This window comes from Oreochromis niloticus, linkage group LG10 (assembly GCF_001858045.2).
Source record: "Oreochromis niloticus isolate F11D_XX linkage group LG10, O_niloticus_UMD_NMBU, whole genome shotgun sequence".
Classification (NCBI taxonomy): domain Eukaryota; kingdom Metazoa; phylum Chordata; class Actinopteri; order Cichliformes; family Cichlidae; genus Oreochromis; species Oreochromis niloticus.
In genome coordinates this window covers 13,472,762-13,493,588 of record NC_031975.2, presented here as the reverse complement: position 1 = coordinate 13,493,588, position 20,827 = coordinate 13,472,762, and the positions used below count along the sequence as shown (strand labels likewise).

The 20,827-nt window shown below is 39.8% G+C and overlaps 1 protein-coding gene across 12 annotated transcripts in view; it reads right to left on the bottom strand.

Moving 5' to 3' along the window:
- The window catches only part of nrxn2a (neurexin 2a), a 149,407-nt gene that overhangs the window by 28,598 nt on the left and 99,982 nt on the right, over positions 1-20,827 (bottom strand). Inside the window, exon 1 of one of the 12 annotated variants that reach the window (XM_013272353.3) lies at positions 2,312-4,044. The exons of the other annotated variants lie outside the window; for them this stretch is intronic. Coding sequence (XP_013127807.1) covers positions 2,312-2,654 — 343 coding nt within the window. The 5' untranslated portion in view covers positions 2,655-4,044. Of the gene's footprint in view, positions 1-2,311; positions 4,045-20,827 lie in introns of those variants that run through there. 12 annotated transcript variants of the gene reach the window in all.

Sequence of the window (20,827 nt, the reverse complement as noted above, 5' to 3'; positions counted from 1 at the left end):
CTGAAAACATGCTGCAGGTCTTTGTAAGCAGTTGATATAGTAGGTGTGACTGAGTTATTCAGGGTTTTATTCGAGGCTTAGAAATGAATGAAAAACCTATTTTGAATTATACATTTATTATATTGCTGTAAATGCATTTTGAGTTTCAATGCTTTTTTATTATGTTACATGAAGGGAAGGTGAAGGACAACAACAACAACACAAAAAAACCTCTCAAAGACCAGCTGAGCGATGAGCAGTGTCTTGTACTTGGAGGAAGAAGGATTTCTGATTTTGTAGAGGGATTTGAAGGTGCGTTGTTGCAGATATGAGTTTAACGTAAAAAATGTACAGGCCAGAACAAACTACTACCGGCTTAATCGACCAGTTATTTTCTCAATTTTTTTGTTTTCCTGATCAAGCTTATTAAACAGAGAAAATCAGCCATTTTTTTCCAACTTGAGAATCAGGAATATTTGCCATTTTTGCTAAAAATGATTTTAAAACAATTCAAAAAACACATATTATTCTTGTGGTTAGGAGCATCTGTGGCTTTGGTATAGGATGAGAAAGGAACTATATGAATGCCACTCCATCTAAGATACTGCTAGAAAACAGTTATTTGTTGATCACGTAAAGCAAAAGTAATAAAAACCTTTATAACCTCACACCTTAGTTCTAATTTAGTGATTAATGCCTTCCTATTTTGCTTGGTATTTCATGCACTTGTCATAGAAATACTGTGTGTATGATCATGCTATGAACATTACCCACTTTAATGTAACAATAAATCCAATAATGTGTTGGATGACAAATGTAAGGCTTTGCAGCAGGCTAGGTGGCCCATAAATAGAAAATAGCCCAGGGGCATCCAGAAGTCTTTGGCCAGCCTTGACACACATGACCACGCACATGCACACGCTCAGGCTCAGGCATTTATGCTATATCAAAGCAAGGACAAACCCCCCCAAAACAAACTATGGTTTAAGTGTTACAATAAAGGTGTTTGTGACCGATAATGAAGGCCATATTTATTATGCCTTTTTAAAGGGTTAGGACTCTCTGATAGTTATTACATGACTTACTACCGTAAACATTACCCCAATAAATGCTCCCCAACATCCAGATATGCATTCTACATATTGCGTTACGGTATTGCAGACATGACTTTTAAATCACAAGTGCTGTCTGCATCATTTATGTTGCACTAAATTGAATTTCTTGCTCTGAAGCACATCCTTCATAATAACCCACAGTACAAAATCTATAATAGAGGTAATTGAAAATTTATCAGCGACTTCTTAGAAGTGTTTTTTTTTTATAAGCTTGTTTGATCACAGGCTGTGCTGTCCTTGTAAAAGCCTGGTCAGGAATGATATGGCTATAATAGCACAGATGTAATTCATCACATTTTTAGCCCTTTTGCAAGCGACAAAACTGCTGCTGTGAAAAAGACACTGCAAATCCATCGGGTCTCTTTTTATAGGACATAAAAGCAGGTCCTAGGACTGAAATTTCAAAGTAAGATATAAAAGGGAGCAATGACTCTGGTGTCAGCGCTTTGAAGGACCCGATTTAAGGAGTGTAGCCAATTTGATGCAGATTGTTGAGGATAGATCAATACTTTATATCCCATCCACTAAGCCCGAGTTATATTGAAGCTTTAAAAAATAACCAGAACAGAAAATGATCAAGACCGATTTTTAAACGAAATCAAGATTATTTTCATAAATTTAAAGCAATCCCCACTCGAACTGCGTTTGTACAGTATAATCACTGTAGAGCTTCTGTGCCACGACATCGTACTAATTACAACACACTGCATCAATCACCATTGCCACAAGGGAAAAATCATAACAACGAGTGCATTGTGCCACTCAAAAACAAGAAGGAACATCACAGAGAAAGATAAGGAGATTTGCAATGATGATTCATCATGCTGTTGATCTCTATTTGTAATGAAACAAACACAGATCCACAGATGCAGTCGCATCTTGAACAGCAGCACGGGGAAAGGGCAAACACTATTGATGCCGACGGACAGATAAAGATAGTTAATGACGCACAGAGGCTTGCAGCTCATCTATAGCTGCTGAAAGAGCTATCATGCTGCTGTATGTCACAAACAAGCCACCAAGAATAATAAAATAAAAAGAAGAAGAACAGCAGTAGCCTTTCTACCTCTAAAACGACAATACTGCCAATTCTGTGAGACAGCAGAGACTTTATCTGATATCTAGCTCTTAATAATCCCATGGCACTCTGTTCTATCTGAGTAAAGTGATGCCTCGGTGATGCAGCAGAGTGTAAATCTCAAAGGGAAATGTCTTACCATGGCCCCCTCTGGTAAGAAAAGGCATCCTGTTGATAGCAATGGGAACAGTACCATGCTTATTATGGAAGTGGTGGACATGGTGTGTAGTACTGAGACTTGAGGACACGCGTGCTGTTCCAGTCTGGATGGGGAGTATAGTAAGCAAGGTGAACCAAAAGGCAAGTCTCGAACAATAACTTAGGCCCATGCCTAGGCTAAACTGTGACCAGCTGCTCCGCTGTCCAAGCACAGAGGTGGCTGCAAAGAGTCTACCCATGTATATTAGATCCACATGGGCCCAGGACAGAAAACTTGGCCAAGCTTTGGCCTCTGACAGTCCAACTTGAAGACAACAGGGCATCTCACTAACAATCTGGGCCCATTTCTTTTGTACTCCCTTAGACTGGTTCGAGAGTTCTAGATTCTGGACAAAAATATCCTCTGGATGTTATGAAAAATATCAAAACCGGATATAAAAACAGGCAGTCAAAATCCAGTTGCACTTGTGGAAGAAACTGTAGAGCAACTAACCTGTCTATTCTCACTTAACATTGTGCCATGCCGACATGTCCACTGCACGGAAAAGCTAGATTTATAATCTTACTAAAAAGCATCCTGAAAGCACATTCTTCCAAAAGTGAGCCAGGTGCATCCTAAATGCAGAGAAGATAAACATCCAAATAAAGAAAAGGAGACGAATCCAGCCTTGATTTCAAACGGGCATGTTGCTCAACCATGATATTTAGGCATGAGAAGTGGCACGAAAGAGATTGATGTGATAGGAATTCTGATAGGAGTCTCCATCGCCCACAGGTAGAGCTTGGGGGCAGCTGAGCCTGCCCACTAAGAAGAAGAGTGCCCCTCCACCGCAGTAGAAGACATAACACGCTCCCGCGAGAAACTGGATCATTTCATTAAGCAAAAATCACGAGCAGATAAAAATAGGTGGAGATGCAGCGATGAAGGGTGATGCAGGAACCAGTGCTTTTGTTCCCCTTTAGCCAGGGAATGGGTAGAGAACGGAGATTGGGAAGGGGAGGGGGGGGGAGAAGACGAGAGAGAGAGAGCGAGAGACAGGGAGCAGTATCTGCAGCAGCGGCAGCGGCAGCAGCAGCGCGGTAAAGGAGAAAATCCAGAAAATAAATAAATAATTTCTCAGCGGCTCCTCACTCAGCCTCTCACAGGCGCAGCAAATCCAGCGAACGGCAACCTCTGGCGTGGAGATCTACCAGAATGCAGCTGAGTGTTTCAATTGAACGTACGATCCTTCCCTCACGCTCCACCTGCTCAGTCTCACGCAGTAGCGACTACTGCTGCATTCCCCTCACTGCTGCTCCTTTATTCCCCCTTTATCTTCTCCTGTTACCTTGCCCAGATCCGCCGTACTGCCTCTGACGGAGAACGGTTGGTTAACGTGACGGCTGCGTGTGTCTGTCTCTGAAGGAGAGCAGGTGATTCTCCTCAGATCAGATGGCTTGGGTGGCAGCGAGTGAGATGTAGCCTTGGACTGCCGCAGCAAAAATTATGCTAATTAAAAAGCACCGTCGTATAATAATGAATCCCGGATGGGTAAAATTCCAGGACAAGTCTGGACCCCGGCAAAAAGCAACCTTGCCTTGGAGTTGTGGTCTAACGAATGCAAGATAAAGGAGCTCTTCTGAAGGCATACTGTAGTCAGAGGCTCTGATCCAGTGAGGCACAGCATGTGCCTCTGTGTGTGTGTGTGCGTTGCGTGTGTGTGTGTGTGTGCGTGCGTCTGAGAAAGAGAGTCTGTGAGCAAAGAGAGTGAGGAGGGGGGGTGGCGAGGGTGGGAGAACGATAGCAGGAGGGAGGGAGACACAGGAAGAGACAGCGAAAGAGAAAACAGGCAGCCACGGCGCAAACACACAGGGAAATAGTGAGGCAAGTAAATGGGTTGTGTGAATAAATACATGCTACAGATTCACAGCGCACTGGCTTGCAGGTCCTGGCAGTAACACACAGGAATCATACTGCAGAGGAGGAGCCTGATTTAGGTGAGCTGTCAGAGCTGTTACAGAATGAACACAAGGGTATTGGTATGGACGTGCTCCTAACATAAAGACTCCAGAGCTACAACAGGCATGAACGACAGAAACACAAATACCTGTCAGAGCAATATCGCTCGCCACCCCTACGCTAAGCAAGTTATGGGCGGCGGTATGTAATCCATTTTAAGCAAATCAATAGCTTGCATCAAAATTCAATCTCAAACCTCTCTTTTCCCAGGATTGCACTTCCAAACCTTTGCTGTTTTTACATTACACTCCAAATCAATTCGCTCTAATCTCTCTGCCTGATGTTTTCACCTCATATCTGTATACGAGGCACCCCTATGTTAAAAGAGCTCAGCAGCTCTGCTGCTTAACCATGCAGAACTTATTCCAGGCTACGACTGATCCGAGTTTCTGAGCTGCTCACGTTTTGAACTGATGAATTGGACTACTTTGACACTCGAGAGGATGGAACACATTATCAGAAAGGGAGAGACAAAGTGAGGAGGGATGGGTGGGGGAGGTTGAGGATGGAGTTAAATAGGAGAAACAGAGAGGAAGAGATTGCAGGAGAAGTAACGGGAGACTGCAGCTATATCAGCTAAATCACGGTCGATATAGATATCAGCTGGGATTGCCTAGTCGGTTGAAAGGACACGCATGGTAACAGGAGGACAGAGGCAAGCCATGCAGCACCACCTCTCATGGTGACAAGAAGTCGACGCAGGCCATTACTCAAGCAGGGGAGGGGGTGGGGCATGTGGGGGAGTGAGGCTGGTCGAACAAAAAAGAACACAGGAGGGATGAGTGCACAGCACTCTGGAATGGCAAGTGCCCAAACAGCATGTAGACATTTATCTGCCGCTATTATGAACGTAAATAAGCTGGAAGAAGCTGTGGATTTTTGTTTTTTTCACATCTGTCCAATCTGAGTCAGACGGAGATTTAATTCCCTTATGTGTATCCTCTTCTATACATTTCTCCATAAATCTTAATACTGGGAAGCACATGCCAGCTTAATCAAACGGAGAACAGTGACGATGCTGAGCGCTGTCCGGCTGTAACATGTAGACACATTTTACAGTAATAACTATTTGCTGTGGAAAGGCACTGACAAGCACAGAGAGAATAATCCCCCGATGACGCCAACTGAAAAGTCAATTTTATTTCCACTGTCAAAGCGGTTCAGCCATTTTCAGTTTTGCACAGCCAAAAATACGGGCAGTCATAACAAATAATTTCAGCAAGAAATTCTCTCTGACACACAATTCAAATAAAACCAGTATTTAATTTCCAGATGATATTTCTCTGAGAACTGTCTACAATGAAGGGCTTACGTTAATTAGTTTGCGTACTTGAGGGTTGCTTAACACCATCGAAGTCACAATATCTGGACAACACAAGGGAGAAGGGTGGATGACTGTAACCTTGTGTTGCCCTTGGTTATTTTCCAACTTGAGCAGCCCACATTAACGCACAAGTTAAGCAGACTTTAAAGGATGTACATCAACTTTGTATTAGAAGCCAAGCTTGACCGTCAGATGAAATCCAACAAACTTTTCCTGGATTTCAAAAGCAAAGCTACTGTCCTACATTATCTGTGATTTCTGTATTCCACACCAAACAATCTTTCATTTGCATTCCTTAAAAAATTTCCCACATATCTTTTAAAAGCCCTTTTTATCACTTATTGAGCTTCGGTAGAGCACTGTGCATTTCCATAATCACATTATTTATGCACATATGGAACAATTTATAGAACATATACCATGAACAGATGTGTCACTGCAGAAAAAGCTCATGTAAAGAAGGAGTTTTTTTTCTTTTTTTTTCCTCACAAACTTGCGAGTGACATGATGCGAGAAGACGTGTATAGCATTTTAAAGACTTAAGAAACCTAAATGTGCATGTTTGTTCTCGGGAGGATTTGTGAGAGACGAGTTTTCGCAGACATCCAGTCTCACCCCAGGGGGTAAAGTAGCAGGATTAATCATAGCACTTTCAGATTAATTACTCATAATGCGAGCAACCTCTGAAAGGCATGGCCTGCAGTTGTGATGTTTGGTTGATTTCATTAGTCTCAAAGCGACAACACCTAAAATAAGCCCGGCGTAGACGGTGCAAGGAGAAGAAGAAAAAGTAAGAAACACGAGGGCGCTGCTTTGCACAATAGTTCCACCGACAGATATAAGAATTTGCATTCATTCACACCGATATTGATGCTCTAACGCTTGAAAATGGAGGCGGTGGGTGGGGGCACTGGAAGCACAACTTTAAATACACAATTTCCTGGTCGAAATGCACACCTTGAATAAATGTGATCTTTCACTTGTGTCTTGGCAGACGGGGTGCAGTCTCTTTGAAAAGACAGTGCATGTGACAGTAGGCTGCATATTGCTGGCTGCACATGGTGCTGGCAAAAATAGATTCCATTTGCTTGTTTAGCTGAGCTTACTAGCCTCAGCATGTCTCCTGGAAAAGAAGAGCGGCAGTGATGCTTACAATGTGAACAAATTACAATATATTAAATAGCCCAAATTTCAAAATGTTGGGCTCTGGATTAGGGCCAGAAAAAAAACGAGAGAAAATGAGTGAAGGGGGACAGCTTCAAGTCAGTTCCTCCTTTTATTCCACAGTGTAAAGTAAAAAAAAGAAAACCCAGAAAAATCGAAAATGGATATATAATTTTTACTTGGATGAGGTGTATTTCCAGCGTAATCGCCTTATTTTGATGATGAGCATGAAAAGACATCAGCAGCAAAGCCGGCCATGCTGGAAGCCCTCTCTCTTCTATTGCTTTGTGCTGATCTACTTGTCTTGCTTGTTATGGAAAACGCGAGCTGTTGCTATAGCTCTGCTATGTGCAGTGTCCACCTGATGATTCAGGCACTTTAGGATATCATCAAAATGTCAACAATGGCAGTATTCAGACAGCAACTGTCGGAGAGGGCACTAAACCATCAGTCATAATTATCACAATGGGGATTTTTCATATTTAGGATGAAACACAACTGCAATCTGTGTATTACAAGCAATACAACATATCGATTTTTTTAAAACACAAAAATAATGATGTTCACCCCACCCCCCATGTTCTTGTGATTTGCACCTTCCCTGTGTGTGTGAGAGAGATCCCCACACACAGAATTACCTCCACCCCTTGTGTGTTTTCTTACACCACTTCCACATTCCATTAAAGGCATTTTTATTTAGCAGTTAAAAAAAAGCTGATGCATTCAGTCAAGGTCAAATGTACTTTCTAATGGTTATTTATATTTTTTCTTGTGTTTTCTTCTGCTTAAATCCAAAATGAGATTTTGCAGTAGCAAAATCATTGTTGTGAGTGTGGATGCTTTCATCAGTACACGTAGGAGATGAGCTATGTGGCAGCACATAGCTAGTTAAGCTGAAAACCAATTTAATTGTTTCTTTAATTACAAATAAAATAATCAATACACATGGACAGAAATTCCAGTGTTTCTAAGCTCATAAATGGGCTCAATGATTTTGAGGCAGCAGATTCAGGTGACAATTATTAATGGATTCTTGCGTTGTGGGACTTCAGGATTTCAAGAGGTAAACTTTTCCCTTTTGTTTCTGGGCTTTTAAATGGCCATTTTATCCAAATTAACTATTTGAAATTAGTTTCCCCTTAATAATACCTGGTGGTTGATATATCTATCCATCCAGTAGGGGGCACTAAATTCTAATGATGCCACATTAAAGACGGCTACAGATGGCATTGATTCCATACCAGAACAGCTATCTAGCTTTACCAGCCATTCTCCCAATACATTCACCCTGTAAATAACTTAGGAATATGTGGAATTAAATTAAAAATACACGATAAAACTTGAAAAACACAGAATGCAAGTTGAAGTATGTGGAAAAAAATACTTGAATATATGAAATGAATCTTGAGATGGAGATTTGTGCCCACAATATATGCTTCACGTTCAACCCGTGGTGCTATTTCAGCCAATACTTTTCAAGAATGACACCTAGTGTTCTAGGTGTCCTTGCTTACATGGCATCATCATCAACATAAATAAGTGAAGGTCATAAGGTTATTTCCAGAGCATAGTTTACATTCACCAGCCAATTTGTTAGGTACAGCTGTTTAACTGCTATTTACATATCGGCAAATCAATGCATTTAGGTTTTTTGACATAGTCAAGATGATCTGCTGAAATTCAAATTGAGCATCAGAGCACAAGAGGCTGTTAGGAAGGTAATGCTAACTCAAATAACCACTAGTTCCAACTAAAGTATGTAGAACAGCATCTCTGAATGCACCTTGCATCGAACCTTGAAGCAGATGGGCTGTAGCAGCAGAAGATCAGACAGGAAAAATGCTTCTTGATTTCTGCTGCAACATTCAGGGCCAGGGTCAGAATTTGCCATAAGCAACATGAAAGCATGGCACCATCTTGCCTTATATCAACAGTTCAGGCTGCTGCTGATGGTGTAATGGTGTGTGCAAGTGTGTGTGTGTGTTTTTAGAACACTTTGTGCCCCTTAGTACCAGCTGAGTTTGAACAACACAGCCTGCCTGAGTATTGCTGCTGACCATGTCAATCCCTTTATGACTACTGTGTGCCCATCTTCTCACGGCTGCTTCCAGCAGGATAGCACACCATGCCACAAAGCTCAAACAATCTCAAACTGGTTTCTTGAGCATGACAGTGAGCTCAGCCTACTCAAATGGCCACCACAGTCACCAGATCTCAGTCCAATAGAGCACCTTTGATGTGGTGAAATGGTAGACTCACATCATTGATGTGCAGCTGGCAAATCTGCAGCAGCTGTTTGATGCTATCATGTCAACGTGGACGAAAATCTCAGCTTGTTGACTCTGTGTCATGAAGAATTAAGGCAGTTCTCAACACAAATGCGGGCTCAGCTCGGCACTAGCACGGTGTACCTAGCAAAGTGGACGCTGAATGTGTAAGTGTTTGTTTCCACATGATTAAAGACGTTTATTATCACTCTGGTTACACAAGTACAGCTGTGTTCAATACCTAGAATGAAAGGTACTGTTACAAAAACAACTTGAAAAAAAAAAAAAGAATAAAAACTGGGAGAAAACACACATCTGAATACTCTTGTCTTGGTGCATTACTGTCATTACTGCGTTTATCCACTTGTGTAACACAGACAAAAACACTGAATCGTGTCTCTTTGTCATTATGCTGGTGTTTTAACACTCAAACCTCTGGGCTGCTTTTGAAATCAATCCATCATTCACTCATTAACTACCGCCTAAGTAACAAATAGTAATTTACTCCCAAAGGAGAAGTAAACAAAGATTTTTCTGACATTTTGCATCATCGCTGACAGCTGTAGTGTTGCACAACTGTAATTTTCACACCCATCAAATATGATTCATTGAATCGTGAGCAGAAAGCAGTGTCAGGCCATTAACACACAAAAAAAGAGGAATATGACAATCAAATAAAATCACAGAGGGCAAATGTAGTATGATAGTTAGCAAAAAAGTGAGTGATTTTAGACACAGCCCCATGATGTGTGTCAATATCCATTTGTTGCATCCTCCTTCATTTAAGCTTAGCACTTAACATTAATTAGCACCATATTTCATGTGAGTGGCCACTAAATGAGCGGAGGTGGCAGGAACCAAGATGAGCGAATGCTTATGCTTCATTTATTCAATGTTGCCAGAACGGCAAGAACAAGAAAAACATTATTATTCTGAGATTTCAGGCAATACTTCCAAGATCCTTCGCTCCACTGCTAACATTGTATTCAGGCCACATACTTCTAATGTGTTATGTATTTTGGTGCAGTTTGGTGAGAACGGCTCTTGAACCAAATCAGCTGCATTACTTCACCTATTTTATTAATTAAAATAGGAGGAGTTATTTTGTTTTTTTTAACTGTGCGCTTCTTTCCACCAAGAGGCAGATACTGTTGGTATCTTCACTTTACACAAATGCTTTTCAGTGAAGTCTGAAGATAAAAAGTTGTTTGCCTGCCCAATGCAGTTACTGTGAATCAATATTTAGAGATTTATATGACTTTGCAGCCTTGGCAGAGATACATACTGCACATTTAACTTGTACTTTTGTCCTGCCCTGTTCTTTAGCTGATTTTATCATAGTGACTGTTTATTTAAGATGGGAAATGGGTTTAGAAAGTCTGATCCCTGTTGAATTAACTGTGAGCAAGTCATAAAGTATCGTTGAGTTGAATATTATAGACATACGTCTTTTTTTTTTTATCCTTTTTTTCTTTTTACAGGAACCAAAAAGAGTTGTCGCATTCACAATATATTCATTGTGGGATGTCTTTTGTAGTATGCAGTATCGTTTTATGTGAAATAATGTTAAAGCCCCAGCAAAGGAAAACCAGAGTAACACATTAAAAAGTAACATTCTGGACTGCTCAGACTTTTTTGTCTTGTAACGACTGATGTTGTAAGTTGCTTTTGCATTTCACTGTTTTTGTTACTTTTTCACGCTGCCTGTTTTTCTCCATTCTAAATATTTTTCCTATTTAACACGCGCATGCACATACACAGGCATAGACATATTAAAAAAAGAAAATCGTGACAAATGTGCACCGTTTCTCTTTCTCTTCATTGGCCAGTTGCTGTGCAGCTGTTATTTGAAGGTTTCCAAACCTAGTGTTGTGTTACTGTGCATGTAAAGCTCAGCTATTGAAGAAAGGAGAAAGGACAGCCTTTATGTTATCAAAGTACGCGCATTATTCTGAATTTGTGGGTGAAAAGAACATCACGGTGAAAAGTAAACTGTGTCTTGGTAACAGATAAGTGTCTGTGAGCTTTGGAGGACTCTAATTCACATTTTGAGAACGCATCTTAAAGCTAAGTTCCCCAAATTGTGCGCTAAGACCTTCGAGGAGCAAATTGATGCTGTTACTATAGCTATGGATTAGCAAGAGCTAGCTTCTAGTTAATATGAAACTGATAGCTAGAGGGAATTAACAGTCTTGCTGTTGTTTGCATGGCAGAGAAGATACTAACACCAAATTGCTATGCAGTGATATACATAGTTAACTATACAAAAGGACACATGCACACTGGACAATATAACTCATGGTTGTAAGGAATTGCAAAGTGCTGGGGTTTTGTTGGCAATGCAAAAAGTGCTTTAACACTTTCGCTCTAAACTACATAAACAATTATTTATGCAAGTAATCTTTTACCATTTGTGAAGGGATCGGATATGTGGATACCAGACCACATATTCGAAGATGACCTTTACTTTCATGTCAGCCACACTCATCCAAACCTTCGTGACTGTGTCTGGTTGTGCTGCCATCGTGTTGGCAAAATCTGTCCACAGTCAGACATATGAGCACCTGCCAAAGTACTCAAAACTGATTTTGTGCCATGTCCCACTACAGTAGGTGTCACCAGCAACACTTTTTGCCCCGATGACACACACACAAACACAGATGCACAGCTAATTTGGAGCAGTTGATAATCACGCATTTCTTTTGTAAGCTGTAAAAAAAGAAAATGCACCATTGGCTCTTAATTAAATATTCATTTATAATCATTTAAAGGAAAGATATATGTCAATCCTTAGCAAACAACAGCATAGCCATCACTTTTCCAGTTTCCATCTTAATGGGGAAAATGTAAAAGTGCTTGCCAGATGCCTTATTACTTAACATTTATCAAATGGTCATCAAGTGATTTTTTAAATTAGACCAACAGATAATAGTCCCAACACAAGCTGCAAATGAAAAAAATACTTTTTGTGACTGATGGCACAATCAAACACAAACTGCTATTTCTACAGTTCATTAACCTGACCTTAGGATAGTCCAAGTCAAATCACGAGTACTGCGTCACTGCCCAAATAGCAGTGCTTACTGTGCATTGAAGACTGTACAGAGAATCAAATCGGGTGAGAAATGATTGCGTGTGTGTGTCCTAAATTTATCACTCGCATTACAACTGCATCTGAGGAAAAATGCATAAGGGACAGCAGTCTACCTCACTGCAGGAAAGAAGCTTAACAGATCTTTTTATTATTCATTGAACATGAGCAAAGTGAGGGAGCAATCTATCAAAATGAATTGGGGGCAAAGAAAAAAAATTGGAAGGATTTTCTTTTGCTGAGCATGCAGAGACTCGTCCATTGTTGCACAATGACCAGAGTTTGAGCCACGTATAAAGAAGAGGCGATGAAGACAAGGGGGCAGATAGAGAGCGATAAAATGAATGGAAACGGAGACGTGTTTTTTTTTAAAGAGATAATGAGACACAGGTAAAGAGAGGTCATTTGCATTTGTGTGTCAAATGGAGAGGGTGGCTTCTGTGACAAAATGGTATCAAATTCACATATGTACAGTGCTGTTGTATGTGTTAGCCAAGCATGCACGAGAAGGACAGCACTAATCTAGACCCAAATATTCTACCATCCAATGAGAAGATCACATTGCACAGCAATTTTTCATAAGAATGTGCATTCAGTACTTATTACTCCTCACTAAATTGCCTCATAAAGTGTTTAGATAGGTGGATCTTTGCATATACACCTTAATATGAAGCACATCAAGTCACAAATTGTGCTGTATAACCATGCTTTGGATTTGCTTAAAGGTCTAGGAATTACTTTACCAATCATCCTTCCAAATTGGGTCTGTGTGGACCCATCAGTCCCATGTTTACATTCCTAATCGTGGGATATTCTCATTGTTTTCATTGTGCCACTGTTTTCTATTTCTGCTTTGATTTGATGAGTTTTTAAAAAATGTCTGGGGGTCCCGGGGGACAAGGTCAAAAGCACATTTACATTATGTTGTTTTAATTGAAATATTTGTTTATTTAATATTTGCCATGGATCCTATAAAAAAGAGAGCTGATACTGCTGCGTCAAAGCAGCAATGACCCTCATGGGAGTGAGGAGATAGCAACTGTTTGTTCCCCCTGTAAGATGTCCTGAGCATAGCAGGAGGGGTGCTATGACTGCCTGTAGTGCATGTTTAGCTTTAGTTTTTTTAGTTTTTTCTGGTCTCTGTACAACCATAGACAGAGCTTGGTTGACACTGGGCAGACAGGACTGCACTTTGTCACTCATAACATTTATGGACAGACTTTCTAAGTGCAGCCAATGTTAGGAGGGCAGAGGATTCAGTGGTCTCATCCCTGCTTTGTTGCAGATGATGTGATTCTGTCAGCTTCATCAAGAGATGACCGCCAGCCAGCACTGGAGCAGCTGAGTCTGAGGCAGATGGGATGAGAATTAGCATCTCAAAGTCTTATGCCATGCTTCTCAAATGGGTGGAGTGACAACTACAAGTTGTTCCAGGTGGAGCAAGTGGAGAAGTGAGTGGTAGAGGTAGAGGTAGTGAGTGAAAAAATGAGATTGAGGATAAAATCAAAAATGACCTTCCTCTAAAGGGTGTCTGGGTTATCCTTTAGAGATAGGGGGCGTTTATCAATATGCGTACTTGCGTTCTCGTGTACTCGTGATACGTCATCAGTCGGAGACCAAGTACTGTTCCAATTCGAAGTACGCATCAAGCCGAGAACGCGAAAAAGTCCCGGATGTGTTCTCGATCCGCCCGTTTTATCGAGCATGCATCGGTGTGGACTTGGGACAGCTATATATCCCAGAATGCATTTTGTCCAAAACTCAACAGCGGACTCCCGGCACATCGTTTTCAACACCCCCCCCCGCTCGCGGACTTCTCACTACTCAGGTTAAAGAAACCCCAGCAGCTGTCTATGGTATTGAGTGTCCACTAGAATAGAAATAAAAGCGTTCTAACATCTCACCTGCTTGTTTTTATTAAGGTATGTACACGTATGTACATGTACACTATTTTTATTAATAGAGGTTTCACTACTGAGGTTAAATATGATATATAAGTCACTTAGATCACTTCTAAATGTTAATGTTTGGTTTATTTCAGTGTTTTATTTGTTCCTGAGTAAACCGGTTTGGCTGTGATTACAGTTAAGCTTCATAACATGTTACTCACAGTTAAATTAGGAGGGGACGGAAGTAAAAACTCCGGACCTGTGACATCATCACGTACGCAGGTGTTCCAATTGTACATATTGCGAGTCCGTGCTCGCGTTCTCGGCGGGTACGTACTCCCGTGCGTTCTCGGCGAGTACGTACTCACCGAGAACGCGAGTACGTACTCGCGTACTTGGGCATTGATAAACGGCCAGGGTGTAAGGTTTGGTGATTTGGGAGAGATTCAGGGTAGAGCTGCCACTCCTCCAAATCAAAAGGAGCCAGTTCAGATGGTATGACCAGGATGCCTCCTGGGCACCTTTTAGGCGAGGTGTTTTGGGCATGTCCTAGGGGAAGGAGTTGAGGAGGCCCCAGGGCAGACCTAGGACATGCTGGAGAGATTAGACTTCAGGAATGGCTGGTTGTGCGTTTATTTCTGGTCTTCTATATGGGAGTTAAAATGACCCTGGCTGTTTTTTATCATATAAATACAGCACAATTAATGTTAGTTAATATGATTGAAAACTAAATGACACCAGAGTCAAATGACTATAAATACGCTTTTTAGTAATAATTGTACTTGGGATAAAAGCTGCACGTTGTGGTAAAGAAAAGAGTAGACTGTCATTTTGCTAAATATGCAAATTAACTGTAACTTTTCTAAAAAACAATAATAATAAAAATCTATTTTTTTATCTTTAGATTACATTAATTATATAAGTAGAGCTTTAAGAAGAAATAAGTTTTACAATGTTATTTTGCTATTATGATTGCTTCTCACAGAAAATTATTTTTCCATATGTAAAATATGTAGGAAACATAAGGATTAAAAGTTAAATCTTATTATTGTCTAAAAATATATGTATATTAAATATTCTGCACTTGTTTTACAGCCTGTAAGGACAATAACCTTACAAATACTATAATACTGTGACTATTACAGCTATTCATAGCACTGCAGCTGTCTGAGTGCCTTGTTACTCTATACTGTTTCCATAAACTAATCTCCTGAATTCCAATTTTATATGGATTGTGAGTTTTAATAGGTTACAGAAGTGGGTAGGGAAATGTGAAATACTTGATCAGGCCACAGTGGCGGCTCCAGCAGCTGAAGACGGCAGCCAGTTGTGCTGCCTGAAGGAAAATGACAACAGTTGTGACCTCAAGTATAGAAATTACATAGAAATACATCCAGAGTGATGCACAGTCTGTCAATCACGGAATGCTATGAGAAGACTTTCTTTTTTTAAATATAGAATGCCATGCTGATTTTTCTGTTGTTGCTGTTGTATGATCCATGGTAATAAAGTCATAAACGTGAAGAAAATCTGGTTTCAAAAAGCTGAGACAATATGGAAAAAATGAAAAAAGCATGCAATAATTTTCAAATCATCTAAACCCAATTCTTCCTTCAAAACTGAACAAATGCAACATATCAAAAGCTAAAAATGATTGAACAACAAAATTTTAACACAGATTACTTTGAACGTAAGGTAGGCAGCATTTTCTCTTGTGACTTATGCATTTTACCACTATTTCACCACTTCCTTTCCTCATTATAGAAAAAGTAATGTGAAAACCCTTCACGTTATTATTTGATATAGGTTTTTTAGCCACTCAATGGTTTAAATACATTTTTATAATGAGCCAAATGTTTTTGAAAACTCTTTTAAAGTGCTGAATGTATTACAGCTAAAAGCACTTTTACAGATCTGCAAGTTACCTATATCAGCGGTCCCCAACCTTTTTTGCGCCTCGGACCGGTTTAATGTCAGACAATGTTTTCACGGACCGGCCTTTAAGGTGTCGCGGATAAATACAACAAAATAAAATAATACGACCGAGACAAAAACTGTGCTATTTTGTAAATATAATAATAAACGCGAATTCACTGTGTAACTTTATTAGCAGCGTCCTCCTGAAGTGCGCCAACAACATTGAGAGTAGCTGCCCCTTAATGCTCTCTAGTCGCTATGGTAACGTGTAAATATTTCTTTCAAAATAAGACACAACTACAACATGGGAAAAGACCCAGGGAAACCGAGTTAATGATAAAAACCCTGAAAACCATAAATTTCGCACCCAAGCCTCAACTCTCACGGCTCGGTACCAAACGACTCACGAATCACAGATCCCAACTTTTGACCTTTGTGTTGATAAAAAGCTGGATAGTTCTTTTGCTCAGGTAAAGGTTACAGTGACTGTGATTTCTAAAATTTGTAAGTTTGGATTTATCAAACCGCAGGATTCCCATTCATCTTCATTGTAAACAGCACTCTGTTTAGTTACTGTTTGGGTTAAAACACCGTATCATGATGGTATCCACATTTTCAAAAGCTTCAGTTTTTTGGGGCTATCTGGGTGACAACACCATTTTAATATTTTCAATGTAGACTACAAATGACTGTCTGCACACAAGGAGAAGGGGAAGGCATATTAGTGGGCAGTGAGAGAGAAGAAAAGGATTGAGTGTGGTGGTAAGAGTGACTCTTGTTGTGGGACTCTTTGCTGTCCCATAACAGTAAAATTGTAGGTTACAATTCTAAAATTAGAATATACATTTTAATTAACAATCAAATTTTTAGGTTTGAAGACTTGATATATAGTCTTTCTTGAGGTTCAATGTAGCGTTTAAATGTTTTACAAATTACTTCAGCATAACAACTTTTTTAGGATTAGTGTTGGATTCCAGACATTACATTAAAATGAAGAAAACGGTCTTGAATATTACAGAAGGATACCACTGCATACAGACATATAGCTTTAAAGGTCAACTAAAATGGGCTTAACACCAATGAACTCTTTATATGTCTTTTGTTCTTGCTTCTGCTAGATCTTGATCTTTTTTATTTATGCAGTTTTGTGTATGTTAATGGGTTGGTGAGTATGCTAAGCCTAAAATCTGAATTTTCAGTGTCACAAGGTTGTTTTTTTATCTGGCTACATATAGTAAATGCATAACCTGGTACTGGGTAATCTACATTCAGAGTTTCAGTTTAAAACTGGCTTTAGGCACCACATTTTCACTTTTAATGACAATATGTTTTAAGTGTGATATAATTCATCAGCTGGAGAAATCTGTTTTATTCATGCACTGAGTAAGGCGCGCAGTGAAGTTACAGCAGTGCGAAAATGTATTTGCTGCACTGTCATGGCAATTTGCACGCATTCAGTTGGTGATGTAGTAAATGAATAAATATGTCTTTCTGCTTGACCTTAATTCTATGCCAAGTTTGCTTTAAACACATGAAATTGGAGCAGGTAGAACACACATTAGAACATCGATCAGACTATTTGTACGTTTTTATGAGACCTAACACTAACATGATTTCCTCAACTCCTTCCTTATGCTGCAGGGCAGTGTCAGACCTGAGTGCAGTAAGCATTCTATAATGTTTAAAAGTGTATAAAATTTAAAGTTTTAGCTCTCTAATGTATAGTATCCATTTGTACCAGTTGCTTTAGATTAGTTCAGATATTATGATGGTTCAGCTTCGTAGCCCACGCAGGCTTCCGAAGAATGATGTAAAAAACACAACTGCATTAGAAGCACTTGCGCTTCCTAAATTCTTCATTACAGCGGGTTCTAATTTTATTGAGCACCAAACAGAGTGAGAGCTTGATGTTGTAAGAGGAACAGCAATTGAATGATGTATAAGTGAGTGTGTCGCTGTGTCTTTGAGTGTTAGAAAGAGTGACAGAAAGAAACGAAGCCAGATAGAGGCAGTCTCTGTATCTGAAGGCCTCTGTGTGTGTGTGTGTGTGTCTCCGTCTAGCCTTTATGATGTAAACTGAATGTAACCTTTCTCCTCTCACACAGCCCCTGCAGTAGAGACTAGGAAGCCCCGGCCTACCCCCGGGAGCCAGCATAGACTAGCATTCATCAGAGGCTGAGCTGCTGCGTGGTCTGGATGTCAAGTGAAACCCACCGTGTTCCCATGGAGAGCAGGGTACAGAGGGACAGTCAGAGCAAAGTGGAGACTGACCACTTGGTAATCAAGTCTTGCATAATGTTTGTCCCAAAAATTGATAGCGCCTCACAGAGACTGTGCTGAATATCAGCCTGGAAATGAGAGAGTAAACAAAGGCACTAAACGCCAGTGCGACAGTTTATACTTTATCTTGTATCTCTACACATCCACTTCACTCAATATGAGCAGAAGTGCCAGGCCTCTTGCTAAGCCTCTGACCCCACTTTTACACCATTTACTGCCATAATTATATGTACTCTTGGTTACTTCACCTACAGGCGCATTATGATTGCTGTTACTTCTTTGGTTATTGACAAAGCAATTTAGAAATAAAAGCATTCTTTCAATAAATAGCCTTTATATGAAGATTATTTCAAAACATCCTCTTTAACAAATTGCCAGTTATTATAAAAAAAAAGAAGCTCTCCTCTCTAATGCAAATAGATCCTCGGTGGATATGACACTGTTCTAACTGCAGATGCAGCCTTCTGCCCAGCTCTTATCTTGTTATTATGGAGTCTAAAACTGCCTATGGCTGTTTAAATCGGCCAGCACACCAAGGCTTTTTCAGGCTGATATAAAGCCTTCCTGATAGCTCTTTTAAGGGAATCTTTCAGTTTTATTGTTTGCTTATAATACGATAAGGTCTTTCCATGCAGTCTCCCCTTGACACACAAAGTGAGATGAAGCTGGGAGGCTATACTTATGTCTTTTTCTCCCGAGATATTTTTGTTAAGGAAAAAAATAAAATTCTTTGAAATAACTATTCCCACATAGCACTATAGACTGAATTTTTTTTACTGAAGCGTCTCATTATCCGTGCAAGCACTTTTAGACTAACGGAGGCCTAACATGGGCAATTATATATAGATGAACAGATGACTACTGCAGCCATTTATGACCAACAATTGAAAACAGCAAACAGGCCAGTCAAGTTTCAGCGTTAACTGTGCCCTAAACCAGTAATCATGTTCTACATTATTTATTCACATAATTTCCAACCAGAATACTTATTTTTCTGGGACATCTGTGACATGGTAGCCCAAATTTCCAGCCGCTGCTATGACGTTGTTATTGCTTGAATATTTTTTCTACAAATTTCGAGATACAGTTTTAAGTCGGTGAGCGTTTTCTCTTCTTTTGTGAATTGCCCTCCAGTTGATGTACTCCTGGCGTCTCCACGAACCCAATTTTTCTTTTCCTCTTCAGTTTAATACATACTTCTAATGACTTAGAAACTTTCCCAAATATTATCAAGCTTATTAAGGAATGTGGCAAGTGTCAAATATAGCTTTATATTGTAATTTAATTATAATCAATGTTTTCACCCTCATAAGTGCAGAAGTCTACTCCCTGCAACCTATTTAAAGTGCAGCATTGGTGATTTTACATGTTTTCATTTGGACGGGAGGTGATTAAATAGCACTCTGTATTTAAATCCACAAGCACAACCTGGTAATTAGCAAAGCTCTATCTTTAAATAAGTCTTTTCTGCTTGAAGGAGCTGTCGAGCACGATGACAATAAGTCGAGTTCCACTAAAGAATAGAGTCGGTTACTTTTAACAAAGCAAGCGTTTAATACAGTCTGAGAAGATGATGCTCGAATTACAGGCACAGAATAATCCTTTAATGGCTACTTTCCCTCAGTATGCATTGGTTTACTGGACATAAAATGTTTGTTTGGTAAGAATTAATTCATCTAACCAAAGAATGTTAGTATTATTGAATAAATCATGGGGTGGGTCTCGGAGGATGGACCGATTTACCTCATTATATTTTATTTACAGGCTACTGTGATGCAGTTGGATGATTCCAGTGACTTCACGGATGAGTTTTATATCAGATTATGAGACTCTAATAACAATACAATTTTAAATATTTAAGGTTGGACCAAATGCTAGTTGTAACTCGGCATATAAAAGCACAAGTATTGTATCTTATAATTCTTGAGAGACTTTAAACCTATTGATGATATATATGATTTTTGGAATGCTGAGGAATTGTTGCTATCGATGTGATTTAGAGCAGCATGAATAGACTGTATACAGATGATGGATACAGCCTCCTCTTCTGAAATTTAAAGCAAAAAGTGCCTTAAAACTGTGGGTTTTTAAAAAAAAAAAAGCCCAGCAGTGGGCATCTTCTATTGCTGCAAGAAGCCTGGCTTTTTACATCCACTGTTCTTGTTCTCGGGAACTCCGGTGCATGCAAAAAACAATGGTGGTCTTGTTCAGCTGGTTGTGGCTTTCAGTTTTTGTAACCACGTGGAGGTTGCATGGTTGGCATGACTGGATTGAAGAATAGTCACCTTCATTTAAAAACGAATACGATAACATGAGCATCATCTTCTTTCATTTTTATACTGGTAAACACTTTTCGGATGAGTGTTGATTTCTTTGACAACCCTAATTACGATTTACTCTAGAATTTTTGTTGTTGTTACTTTTTCAAGTAAGCCATCCATTGCTGTTAAAATGTTGCTGCATTTTTCCCGTCGCAAAAGAAGAAGAAGAAGAAGAAAAAAGAAAATCCCTGATATATTTACAATACTTCAGTCTCCCTCTGACTCTTTGCTATAGCACAGTGTA